Source organism: Herpailurus yagouaroundi, unplaced genomic scaffold (assembly GCF_014898765.1).
Source record: "Herpailurus yagouaroundi ecotype Mexico unplaced genomic scaffold, PumYag 198, whole genome shotgun sequence".
Taxonomy (NCBI): domain Eukaryota; kingdom Metazoa; phylum Chordata; class Mammalia; order Carnivora; family Felidae; genus Herpailurus; species Herpailurus yagouaroundi.
Window position 1 is genome coordinate 15632288 of NW_024412429.1, and position 14316 is coordinate 15646603.

The 14316-nt window shown below is 41.1% G+C and overlaps 1 protein-coding gene across 5 annotated transcripts in view; it reads right to left on the reverse strand.

Annotated features, from left to right (window-relative positions):
* Positions 1 to 14316, reverse strand: part of ESR1 (estrogen receptor 1) — a 393295-nt gene that overhangs the window by 240281 nt on the left and 138698 nt on the right. For all 5 annotated transcript variants that reach the window (XM_040448869.1, XM_040448867.1, XM_040448866.1 and 2 more), the window contains one exon: positions 131 to 321. In XM_040448869.1, coding sequence (XP_040304803.1) covers positions 131 to 321 — 191 coding nt within the window. The remainder of the gene's footprint in view (positions 1 to 130; positions 322 to 14316) is intronic.

Genomic DNA, 14316 nt, shown 5'->3' on the forward strand with positions numbered 1-14316 from the left:
ACCAGAGATACTAGTGGACCTACTAGGTATTAGTGTTCTTCGACAAATGGCTGCCCTTATGCCTTCCTTCTTCAGTGGCTTCCCCCCTTAGGATTAAAAATGGAATAGGTCGCTTTTAACACACTATTACCTTGAATACTTCTCTTGAAGAAGGCCTTACAGCCCTCACAGGACCATACTCCATAATGGTAGCCTGAGGCATAGTCATTGCATACTGCACAGTAGCGGGTCTCCTTGGCAGACTCCATGGCCATGCTTCCCTTATCACCAGTATTGGCCAATCTCTCTCTGCCACTCTGGTGCCGATTGTCTGAATTTGGCCTGGAAAAAAAAAAACAGGAGAAAATAAAAAACAGTGAATCTATTAACATTAGAAAAGCAAAACACGTACCCTCTTCCAAAGAATAAGAGGCTTGGGGGATGCAGAAGATCCACTTTATTCTGACATTTTGAAATAATGAATCATAATGTAAGCTAATCTTTCATTACCTCTTGCCAGCTGTTGCAGCAAAAGGTGTTTGCCTATTATATTAACCTTGACGGGAAATTGTTTATTGCAAACTTGCTTAAAAAATGGACTGCCTACACCAGAATATATTATCTAGAAAATGACAAAATGAAATTAAGTGGTTTCTAATAGATTTATTCATTTTTTTCAGGGATTCAAAATTAATGCAGAACCATTAGAGACCAATGCTCATTCTAATTCTAGACACACTAAGAAGCCTTAGGAAATAGAGACAAAGTATAAAGCAGCTGGGGCATTTGAAACTCGAATGAACTGACGAACAACTCTGAACATGTATAGAAAGATAGCAATTCACATTTTCATGTCATTGTTACCATGTAACCCTTGATATCAATTTTTACAACTTGACTCTAATTTAAGGATGCCATTCGATATTCAATACTCCTTTTTAAGAATGCGTAGAATAAGGGGCGCCTGGGTGGCTCAGTAGGTTTAACATCTGACTTCGGCTCAGGTCATGATCTCTTGCTTCATGGGTTTGAGCCCCATGTCGGGCTCTATGCTGAAAGCTCAGAGCCGGGAGCCTGCTTCAGATTCTGTGTCTCCCTCTCTCTCTGCCCTTCCCCCACTCACGCTCTGTCTGTCCCTCAACAATAAATAAAACATTTTTTAGAAAAAAGAATATGTAGAATGAGAAGAGCAGAAGAACACAATTACTCCAACCTATAAAAATTTCATAGAGGAAACATACCTCAGAAAGAAATGTGAGAATGAACAGTCAGTTCTGGAAGAACCAAAGAAACGGAGAAGTAAAAAGTTTTAAAAAAGTAGAAAGCTTTCAGAAGGTAGATGGATTAATAGGGCCAAATGGGGCAGAGAAATCCAATAAAGCAAGGACTGATGAAATGAAGTCAGAGTTGACAAAGAGGAACCTCAGCAAGGAGTTTGAGCCGAAGAGTACAGCACAAGCCAAAAGCCAGTGGTAGAAACGTGAATGGAGTATGAGGAAATCAAAATGAGAGAAGGCCATTCCTTTGAGACTCTGGATGAGAGTGAGCAGAGACAGAGATGGGGTGGTCACTGAAGAATATAGGGATTAGGAGGATTTTTATTGGCCAAGAGGGCGGAGAAGTAGGGGGAATCCATATTTCCCGCGTCTCTCAAACAAAGACGTGTAGAAGCCAAAGGACTTTGAACCCCTGAGCCTAGGAGGAAAAGAGACTTGAATCCACTAGAAAGAGAATGGGGAAGCTGGAAAAAAGATAGGTGGGTAACTGCGAACTGGGGGAGATAAAAAAAAAGGCCCCTTGGGCACGGAGGGGAGGGACCCCCTTCTGCAGAGAGACAAAGGGAAGAGAAAGAGCGGGTAGGGAAGTGCAGGACGGTAGCTGGACAGGAGAAAGACCTCGGATTGAGACTGAGAGGCATCTGATCTCTAACTGCGGGGCTTTCTCTGGACTGGGGCGGGCTCCCTATTCGCACACCTGGGGAGGAGGGGCGCCAGCCCTGGGTACTGTGATAGGTCAGGGCTCAGTCCGCAGCTGGAGAAAGTGGTTCCCTCCCTGGAGGGCTGCGTGATAGCACAGAACCTGCCTGTGTCCGCCACCCTGCGCGCAAGTGGCTGGGCGAGGGCTCAGTCTGCAGGAGGAAAAAGCGGCCGTTTCCCTGGAGTGCCGTGGGAAAAGACAAAGTCTGCCTGCGTCCGCCACCCGGGGGGCTGCCGGGGAAGGCAGCGGCTCAGTCCACAGTAGGAGAAGGCGGTCCTCCCTGAAGCGTGGGGGGCACAGACAAAACCAGCCGAGACCACATATCACCGTACGGAGAGGCGCTTCCCCAGCGCCAGAACACGCGGAGCGGGACTTTGAATCCTAGCCAAGCGCAGGGTCAGGGGAGTTGGCGGAGCAAGAAAGAACCGCCCCGTCTGCGCCCGCGGAGTGAGGACGACTCAAACTGAGTCCCCCGGGTGGGCTCCGTGGAGAAGAGACTGAGGGATCACCATCCTCCCGCCCCCAATCAAGGCGGGGCCTCAGGGATCACTCCCCCGCCCATAGTGGAGGTGGGTCCACATTACGCCAAACCACGCCCCCTTGCGCTGGGTAACTGCGTAGCCACCAGATGGGCCGAGACCCTGCAGATAGCTCCTCCCAACAAGCGGTGCAGCATTGCCTGGATTAACTCTAGCTCAACTCTGGATATATAAATATATTCTACTCCCCCTTTCTCCTCCTTATCTCTTCCCTCCCCTAGGCTGGTTACTCTGGTTATTGGTCTCTCTAAACAGACATATTTAATCCATCGTCTTGATACATGTTCTACACCTCTTTCTTTACACTCCTTTCTGTCTGGAATAATCAGCCATAGAGTTTCTCTGTCTGGGTAACTTTATCTTCGTTTCATTTTCCCCACCTCCTTCTTTTTTTTCCTTTCTCTCTCTCTGGAGTAAGCCTTTTAGTCTCTCTGCCTAAATCAGTGTTTATTTTTTCTACCCCCCTCCATGCATTTCTCTCCTTGTATGTGCTCTTCCATCAGCACCGCCTCCACCCTCTTTACTTGTAGTGGGTGTTTTGGGGTTTTTCATTTTTAGTCTTTAGTTTTTTGTTTGTGTTTATTTGTTTGTTTGTGTTATTCATGTGTTTGCGTGTTTTTGTCTCCTGTTTGTCTGTTTTCCTTTACGGGGCTACTCCAAGGAACTAATCAAAGCACGCCTGGTGGAGGGTCAAAAATATCACTATGAGTAGGGTAATAAAATAACCAAAGTCACAACAACAGAGAGCAAGTAACAATCTCCGAATAAACACCTCCTGAAGGGCCAGGCTCTGGACAGTGTATGACCCTCTTTTAATACAGCAGTGCTCACAGGTGCAGAGCACACAAACTTTTAAAACGCATAAGGGACAGAAAACTAGACAAAATGATGAAACAGAATTCTTCTCAAAAGAAATTCCAGGAAGTAGTGACAGCTAGCGAATTGATCAAAACCGATTTCAGCAACATAATGGAACAAGAATTTAGAATAATAGTCATAAAATTAATCGCCGGGCTTGAAAAAAGCACAGAGGACAGCAGAGAATCTATTGCTACAGAGATCAAGGGACTAAAAAATAGTCCTGATGAATTTAAAAATGCTATAAATGAGGTCCAAAATAAATGGAGGTGGCCACTGCACAGATTGAAGAGACAGAGGAGAGAATAGGTGAATTAGAAGATAAAATTATGGAGAAAAAGGAAGCTGGGAAAAAGATTTAAAAAATCCAGGAGTACGAGGGGAGAATTAGAGAACTAAGTGATGGAATCAAACAAACAATATCTGTATCATAGGAATTCCAGAAGAAGAAGAGAGAGAGAAAGGGGCTGAAGGTGTACTTGAACAAATCATAGCTGAGAACTTCTCTGATCTGGGGAAGGAAACAGGCATTGAAATCCAAGAGGCACAGAGAACTCCCTTCAGACATAATTTGAATCGATCTTCTGCATGACATATCATAGTAAAACTGGCAGAATGCAAGGATAAAGAGAGAATTCTGAAAGCAGCTAAAAATAAATGGGCCTTAACGTACAAAGGTAGACACATAAGGGTAGTAGCAGACCTATCTACTGCAACTTGGCAGGCCAGAAAGGAATGGCAGGAAATCGTCAATGTGATAAACAGAAAAAATATGCAGCCAAGAATCCTTTACCTAAAAGTCCGTCATTCAGAATAGAAGGAGAGATAAAGGTTTTCCCAAACAAACAAAAACTGAAGGAATTCATCATCACTAAACCACCCCTACAAGAGATCCTAAGGGGCACTCTGTGACTAAAACGTTACAAGGACCACAAAGGACCAGAGACACCACTACAAGCATGAAAACTACAGATATCACAATGACTCTAAACACATATCTTTCAATCATAACACTGAATGTAAATTGACTACATGCTCCAATCAAAAGCCATAGGGTATCAGAATGGATAAAAAAAAAAAAAAAAACAAGACCCATCTATTTGCTGTCTATAAGAGATTCATTTCAGACCTGAGGACACCTTAAGATTGAAAGTGAGGGGATGGAGAACTGTCTATCATGCTATTGGAAGTCAAAAGAAAGCTGGAGTAGCCATACTTATATCAGACAAACTAGACTTTAAATTAAAGGCTGTAACAAGAGGTGAAGAAGGGCATTATATAATAATTACAGGATCTATCCATCAGGAAGAGCTAACAATTATAAATATCTATGCATCAAATTCAGAAGCCCCCAAAATATGTAAAACAATTCATCACAAACATAAGCAACCTTATTGACAAGAATGTGGTAATTGCAAGAGACCTTAATATTCCACTTACAATAATGGATAGAACATATAGACAGAGAATAAAGAAACAAGGGCCCTAAATGATATATTGGGTCAGATGGACTTCACAGATATATTTAGAACTCTGCATCCCAAAGCAACAGAATGTAATTTCTTCTTGAGTGCACATGGAACACTCTCCAAGATAGATCACATACTTGGTCACAAACAGCCCTTCATAAGTATAAAAGAATTGAGATCATACCATGCACACTTTCAGATCACAGTGCTATGAGACTTGAAATCAACCACAGGAAAGAGTCTGGAAAACTTCCAAAAGCATGGAGGTTAAAGAACATCCTACTAAAGAATGGATGGGTCAACCAGGCAATTAGAGAAGAAATTTAAAAAATAAATGGAAGAAAATGAAAATGAAAATGCAACAATTCAAATGCTTTGGGATACAGCGAAGGCAGTCCTAAGAGAAAAATATATTGCAATCCAGGCCTATCTCAAGAAACAATAAAAATCCCAAATACAAAATCTAACAGCACACCTAAAGGAAACAGAAGCAGAACAGCAAGACACCCCAAACCCAGCAGAAGAAGAGAAATAATAAAGATCAGAGAAGAAATAAATAATATAGAATATAAAAAAAACAGTAGAGAAGATCAATGAAACCAAGAGTTGGTTTTTTGAAAAAATAAACAAAATTGATAACCCTCTAGCCAGGCTTCTCAAAAAGAAAAGGGAGATGACCCAAACAGATAAAATGATGAATGAAAATGGAATTATTACAACCAATCCCTCAGAAATACAAGCAATCATCAGGGAATACTATGAAAAATTATATGCCAACAAACTGGACAACCTGGAAGAAATGGACAAATTCCTAAGCACCCACACACTTCCAACTCAAACAGGAAGAAATAGAAAATTTTAATAGACCCATAACCAGTGAGGAAATTGAATCAGTTATCAAAAAAATCTCCCAACAAATAAGAGTCCAGGACCAGAAGACTTCCCTGGGGAATTCTACCAGACATTTAAAGCAGAGAAAATACCTATCCTTCTCAAGCTGTTCCAAAAAATAGAAAGGGAAGGAAAACTTACAGACTCATTCTATGAAACCAGCATTACTTTGATTCCCAAAGGAGACAGAGGCCCAGCAAAAAAAGAGAACTGCAGGCCAATATCCCTGATGAATATGGGTGCAAAAATTCTCAACAAGATACTAGCAAATCAAATTCAACAGCATATGAAAAGAATTATTCACCATGATCAAGTGGGACTCATTCCTGGGATGCAGGGCTGGTTCAACATTCACAAATCAATCAATGTGATACATCACATTAATAAAAGAAAAGATAAGAACCATATGATCCTGTCAATCGATGCAGAAAAAGCATTTGGCAAAATTCAGCATCCTTTCTTAATAAAAACCCTCGAGAAAGTCGGGATACTTAAACATCATAAAAGCCATATATGAAAAGCTCACAGCTAGTATCATCCTCAATGGGGAAAAACTGAGAGCTTTCTCCCTGAGATCAGGAACACGACAGGGATGTCCACTCTCACTGCTGTTGTTTACCATAGTGTTGGAAGTTCTAGCATCAGCAATCAGACCACAAAAGGAAATCAAAGGCATCAAAATTGGCAAAGATGAAGTTAAGCTTTCGCCTTTTGCAGATGACATGATATTATACATGGAAAACCCAACAGACTCCATCAAAAGTCTGCTACATGAAAGTCTGATACATGAATTCAGCAAAGTCTCAGGATACAAAAATCAATGTACAGAAATCAGTTGCATTCTTATAACTAATAATGAAGCAACAGAAAGACAAATAAAGAAACTGATCCCATTCACAATTGCGCCAAGAAGCATAAAATACCTAGGAATAAACCTAACCAAAGATGTAAAAGAACTGCATGCTGAAAACTATAGAAAGCTTATGAAGGAAATGGAAGAAGATATAAAGAAATGGAAAAACATTCCATGCTCATGGACTGGAAGAATAAATATTGTTAAAATGTCAATACTACCCAAAGCAATCTACACATTCAATGCAATCCCAATCAAAATTGCACCAGCTTTCTTCTCAAAGCAGGAACAAGCAATCCTAAAATGTGTATGGAACCACAAAAGACCCTGAATAGCCAAAGTAATATTGAAGAAGAAGACCAAAGCAGGAGGTATCACAATCCCAGACTTTAGCCTCTACTACAAAGCTGTAATCATCAAGACAGCATGGTATTGGCACAAAAACAGACACATAGACCAATGGAATAGAATAGAGACTCCAGAATTGACCCACAAAAGTATGGCCAACTAATCTTTGACAAAGCAAAGAAGAATATCAAATGGAAAAAGACAGTCTCTTTAACAAATGGTGCTGGGAGAACTGGACAGCAACATGCAGAAGGTTGAAACTAGACCACTTACTTACACCATTCACAAAGATAAACTCAAAATGGATGAAGGACCTGAATGTGAGACAGGAAACCATCAAAACCCTAGAGAAGAAAGCAGGAAAAAAACCTCTCTGACCTCAGCTGTAGTAATTTCTTTCTTGACACATCTCCAAAGGCAAGAGAATTAAGCAAAAATGAACTATTGGGACCTCATGAAGATAAAAATCTTCTGCACTGCAAAGGAAACAACCAACAAAACTAAAAGGCAATCGACAGAATGGGAAAAGATATTCTGCAAATGACATATCAGACAAAGGGCTAGTATCCAAAATCTATAAAGAACTCACCAAACCCCATACCCAAAAAACAAATAATCCAGTGAAGAAATGGGCAGAAGACATGAATAGACACTTTTCTAAAGAAGACATCCAGGTGGCCAACAGGCACATGAAAAGATGCTCAACGTCGCTCCTCATCAGGGAAATACAAATCAAAACCATACTCAGATACCACCTCACACCAGTCAGAGTGGGTCAAATGACAAATCAGGAGACTATAGATGCTGGAGAGGATGTGGAGAAATGGGAACCCTCTTGCACTGTTGGTGGGACTGCAAACTGGTGCAGCCGCTCTGTAAAACAGTGTGTAGATTCCTCAAAAAATTAAAAATAGATCTACCCTATGACCCAGCAGTAGCACTGCTAGGAATTCACCCAAGGGATACAGGAATGCTAATGCATAGGGGCACTTGTACCCCAATGTTTATAGCAGCACTTTCAACAACAGCCAAATTATGGAAAGAGCCTAAATGTCCATCAATGGATGAATGGACAAAGAAGATGTGGTTTATATATACAATGGAATACTACTTGGCAATGAGAAAAAATGAAATACGGCCTTTGTAGCAATGTGGATGGAGCTGGAGAGTGTTATGCTAAGTGAAAAAGTCAGGCAGAGAAAGACAGATACCATATGTTTTCACTCATATGTGGATCCTGAGAAACTCAACAGAAGATCAGGGAAGAGGGGAAAGCAAAAAAAAAAAAAAAAGTTACAGAGCGGGAAGGAGGCAAAACATAAGAGACTCTTAAATACCGAGAACAAACTGAGGGTTGAGAGGGGGTGGGGGGAGGGGAAAGTGGGTGATGGACATTGAGGGGGGCACCTGTTGGGATGAGCACTGGGTGTTGTATGGAAACCAATTTTACAATAAATTTCATATAAAAAAATAAATTTAAAAAAAGAATATAGGGATTAAAAAGGATTTTCAGAATGGAAGAAGCTTGAAGAAGCCTCATCTAGACTGAAGGGCAACAGGTAGTGGAAAGGGAATAGCTCGGGGTACAGAGAAGGGAAAAACAACAAGGTCAAGGGAAGTACAGCAGTCAGGATTAATGATACAGAAGGAACAGCCTCAACAAAGACACCTTGAAGAAGACAGGGAGAAAAGAAGAAAAGGGGCAGATGAGACAAAGTTTGCATCTCTCATTTAACCCAGTATAGGATCAGAACTTACATCAATCCAGGATTTACTAGGCATGTGCAATTGAATAAAGCCTGTGTAAGAGAATCAAGGGTATATGGTCAGAGCCCAGCACAGTGCCTGCTATGTAGTTGGCACTCAGTAATACATTAAAAGGAATTCATAGGATGTTTCAGTGTATAGGAAAAAAGAAAGGTAGAAACATAGTGAAAGGATAGATGGAGTGAAGGCTCCTATAAGATGTATAAAAGAAAGAAAGAAAGAAAGAAAGAAAGAAAGAAAGAAAGAAAGAAGAAAGAAAAGAAAGGAGAAGGAAGAAAAGAAAAGAAAAGAAAAGAAAAGAAAAGAAAAGAAAAGAAAAGAAAAGAAAAAGAAAAGAGAAAAGAAACCTAGTATGAAATAAAGTGAATTGAAGATAAGTTTCCATGTTCTCTGATTAAAGAAACCCATGCTTCCTGCTTCCATTCCCCACCCAAAGAACCAGACCACACTGACTTTTTCAGTGGTCCTCCCCTTCACAAGCCCTGTCTTCCCTTTCAGCTCAAATTGTATTACCCTTCCTTGACCTGATCACTCATTAATACTGTCCACAGTTTCATGACAGTGCCTCTCAAACAACACTTGCCATAATACTCACAAAATACCGGCTCATGTTGAGTGCGTTTGACTTGGCCTATTTTTTCCATTCGAAACGACAAAGCTCTTAGTTTGACAGCCTCAAATGGAAGTTCTTTATTTTTTAATATCTTTAGAGAGCACTGGCTTGCAGTTTTCAATACTAGTTCATATTCTTTTGCCCATCTCCTTCCATTTCATCATGATGCTGTTGAACTCCCCCCACCCACCCCCAATCAACCTCAAACCTTTGTACTGTTTGTTTACTAACATCTTATGCATGATTCAACTCAGTCGGAGGCAGCTGGGAATATTTAACTACAGAAGCTTAGTGCCTTTGGGGGGCAGTGTGGTTGGCAAGAATGACACTGACAGATTCAGTGCCTTATAAATCTTCAGTCTTGCAGCCTCAATCCCTAGCTCAGTGCCCAGCACACAGCAGGCATGCCATACATGTTCGTGGAATGAATGAAGGAAGGAAGGAGGGAATATAAGCATGTGCAGAAGTTCAAAGTACCAAGCACCCTCCACCCATCCCTGCATAATAAAATACTGCAAACTTAAAAACTGTGGTAGGATAAATATAAAATTGGCCATCGAATTTTTTACTGTAGAGTTCAGTCATGTTTAGTTATTCACCCTGGTGTGGAACCAATCTCCAGAATTTTTCCATCTCACAAAACTGAAACTCCACACCCATTAAACGACTCCCATTTCCTCCTCCCCCCAGGCCCTGACAACCATCATTCTGCTTTTTTTTTTTTTTTTTAAGTTTATTTATTTATTTTGAGACACAGAGGGAGAGCACATGCACGCAGAAAGAGAGGAAGACAGAATCCCAAGCAGGCTCCAAGCTGCGAGCCTGGAGCCTGATGTGAGGCTCAATCCCACGAACTGTAAGATCATGACCTGAGCCAAAATCAAGAGTCGGACACTTAACCAACTGAGCCACCCAGATGCCCCAACTACTTTCAGTCTTGCACTTGACTGTTCTAGATAATTCATGTAAGTGGATTCATATAGCAGTTATCTTCTTGTAAATGGTTTATTTCACTTAGCATAATGTTCTCAAGGTTCATCCATGTCATAGTATGTGTCACAATTTCCCTTCTGTTTTAGGCTGAACAGTATTCCATTGTTATGTATATGCTATACTTTTTTATCCATTCATCCACCAATGGACATCTGGACTGCTTCCATATTTTAAATAATGCTGCTATGAACATGGATATTCAAATATCTCTGTGAAAGCCCGTTGTCAATTTTTTTGGATATACACTACTATTTTACTCTCCCACCAACAATGCACAAGCGTTCCAATTTCCCATAATCCTTCCCAACATTCGTGGGGTTTTCTTCCTGTTTTGTTTTGTTTAATAGTAGACATCCGAACGGGTGTGAGGTGATCACTGCATTTTAAGGTCACCTCTCCTACCAACCACTCTTAACTCCACCCTAACTCCACCCATAACTCTGAACTTATGCCTGTTCAGAACTCAATAGCAGATTTTTCTTTACTTCTCTTCTGCTACTTGCAATATTCTTACTCTCTGAGTTGTACATTCAGTGTGTCCCCATTGCTGCTACATTCCTTGTGTCTTATTCATCTTTGGAACCCTGATTGTTTATAGCATAAGACTGTTTATAGCATAAGTGCCTCCTCATGCAGAATAGAGACTCAATAAATATTGGTATCAAATGAATTAATCAGTGACTCAATCAATACAGTGATCATTTTCACAACATAAATGGAATATGCAAATGTTTTTAAAAGTAATGGTAAAAAAGGTAATAGCAAGAGCTCATTTCCCCAGATCTAGCAGAGATGTATGCAGTCAGCAAAATGCCTTTCATCTACACTTTGAGATGTCCCCGGAATACTGAAAATCCACTGCAGACATAGGGCATAAAACTAGAAGGCCTCCAAACATAAGGGAGGAAATTGCGCAGCTATATTTTCTCTCCATAAAGGCACTTTTTTATCCAACTTGGAAATTCATGTATGTAACACTATCAGTTATCATTTGGCCCAGCCCTGCTCTACGAATGCTCCTAAACTGGGCTGTCATGAAAAATATAATCCAGATCCACCTAAAAGGCAAGTGAGATCTTCTCACAGGCTGCAAAATCATGTGGTGCCTTGAAATGTGTTCTGATTTTCTTGAGTATCCATTAGGCAAAGGTACTTCAGCCCTACTGCCTCCAGACAGAGATCTGTGTCCCCAGAAAGCACACTAACTTGGCCTAATCATCTGCAGTGGAAAGGAACAGAGTGGGAGGCATCTGTGCCTGGATTCAGACCAAGCCACAACAGGACGCCAGGCACCAACCTGAGAAGAGGCTTTAGAAACCCTAACCCAGCCCTTATCTCTTTATTCTACGTGAAGATTTAACTAATTCTTTAGCCAGATCTCTAAAGCATCTCTCTCTCTGTAAAATTCTTATCCCTTTCTCACTGAATTGTCACCAACCTTCCATAGTTTCTCATCTTGGGCACTTCCTCATAAGACTTGGGTAAGCAGTTGGCTAGTTTGCCAAGTTAGATGTTCTTCAGCCTTACAGGTATGTTTAAAGATTCTCTGAAAGCAAGACAGAAACTTCAGTGAAAAATGGAGGGATGTTTTGTCAGTAACTTAACACACAGCAACTCTGAGGCACACAAGTGCTAAAGAATAGAGTGATGGCAGAGAAAAGAAAGGCAGAAGCATGAGAGATCAAATAATAAGAGGCAACACCCTGCACCTCCAGGAACTGAAAACTCAACTGACTAGATTCAGTTCCAATTTCGTTACATCCATTGACTACTAAATATTTCCCAGTGGATGCCCCACCAATATTACATATTCAATATGATTAAGAGAAAAAGTCTGAAGGCATTCATATTGGGTCCAGAGAGTGGACTCTCTTGGACCAAGAAAGAATGGAGCATAATAAAAAGCATTTATCCAGAAGATTTTCATTAATCAAAGGAAAAGTTTAAAGCTCAATATAATCAAAAACTGTTGGTTTTCCAACCATAAGTCATGGTACCAGCCACCCAAAAGCATTATTCCCCTGCTGAGTCAAGCATTTTTAAAAATTTTTACAGCTTGGTTTCTAGAAGAAATATTTCTGCAAAGCTAAATTAAAAGAACCAACAGAGGGGCACCTGGGTGGCTCAGTCGGTTGAGTGACTGACTTCGGCTCAGGTCATGGTCTCACGGTTTGTGAGTTGGAGCCCTGGTCAGGCTCTGTGTGGACAGCTCAGAGCCTGGAGCCTGCTTCTGATTCTGTGTCTCCCTCTCTCTCTGGCCCTCCCCCACTTATGCTCTGTCTCTCTCTGTCTCAGAAATAAACATTAAAAACAATTAAAAAAGAACCAACACAGATATCCATTCCCTAGAGATGTGGGATAATTAAGTGCCAGTGGGAGAACCTCATGAGGCTCAGATCCCCATATCAAGTTCCCAAAGTTATGTGCACTCATAGTGCTTACACTTTTTCTTGATGGCACTTACCACAATTTCCAATCCTACATTTGAGTGGTTATTGACAAATATATGCTCCCGCTAATGAACAGTAAATTCCCTGAAGGCAGGGATCATGTCTCATTTACTCCCAATTTTTTTTTTTTTTAATTTTTTTTCAACGTTTTTTTTATTTATTTTTGGGACAGAGAGAGGCAGAGCATGAACGGGGGAGGGGCAGAGAGAGAGGGAGACACAGAATCGGAAACAGGCTCCAGGCTCCGAGCCATCAGCCCAGAGCCCGACGCGGGGCTCGAACTCACGGACCGCGAGATCGTGACCTGGCTGAAGTCGGACGCTTAACCGACTGCGCCACCCAGGCGCCCCTTACTCCCAATTTTAACTGACACATATTAGGTCCTTAATAAACATTTTGCTAAATGTACCTCTTCCATTGAATCCATCACCAAATTGTGTCAGTTATTTCTCCAAAACACTATGCCCATCCTCCTTTGCATTCCTTGTTTTCATCATTTTTGCTTAAAAAATAAATAACCCTACATCTGAATTATTAAAAGCAGTCTCCTGCCTCCCACAAGTCCTCAAACTCATCCTGCCAGCCGCTGTCAAAATAATGGTCACAAAATACAACTTTTATCTTTCAATAACTTCTCATTACATAGATCTGTGGGTCATTACTTTTTTTTTTTTTTTGCCGGGGGAGGGTAATCAGGGACCTATTTGACAAATCCAATGAAGACTCTGAAACTGTCTTTTCTAAAAACCACATAGAAACAAACCCTCAAACTTCTGCCTATAATTCTAGAGAAATTATAAACCTGGAAAAGAATATTTAAAAATCATCAACATACACAACTAAGCCCAAATTCTTGAATTCCCTGCTCCAACCAGTATTGGTCTCTCTGTAGGTCCCTAAGCAAACTTTTATCAACTCCACCTCTGAAAGATTGTTCACACAACATTCCCCACAGTCTCTGCTTCCCATCATCCATACACATCTCATCTGTCATAGAAAACCAGGCTTTAACTCCCCTATCGTCCATAACTTTTATGAGTATCCCAACTCACACTGGTTCAACTTTGAACTTCTGCAGCACTTAAAGTCTTCACCACTTCTCTTGACACTTATAATCTCTCTGACAACTACTCTACTTCTATTTCCTCTGCAATATTTTCTTCCTCTACCAGGCTCCTAAATGACAATGTTCCTCAGGTTCCTGCCCTCAGTCCTCTGTCATCCTTCGCTGACATTTTCTCTTTGTGGGAATCTGAGCTATGTGTGTGGCCACACCCAACTGCCATCCCATATCCCTCTCCTGGACTTCAGATGTCGATTACACACTTTGCAGCTCCTCTTGAATGACCCAAAGAAACCTCAAACTTAATGTGCACAAAATTAAACTCAGTATCTTTTCCAAAAAGCCTGCTTCTATTCCTGCATTCCCATTTTGGCCCAATGGTTCTAGGATCCAACCAAGGCATTCAAGCATACCACTCCCTCCACCTGGCCCCTGAATAATTCCTATTTATCCTGCAGCCATAGCTTGAACTTAATTTCCTCCAGGGAGTTTTGTTGACTTTCAGGACCTAGGTTA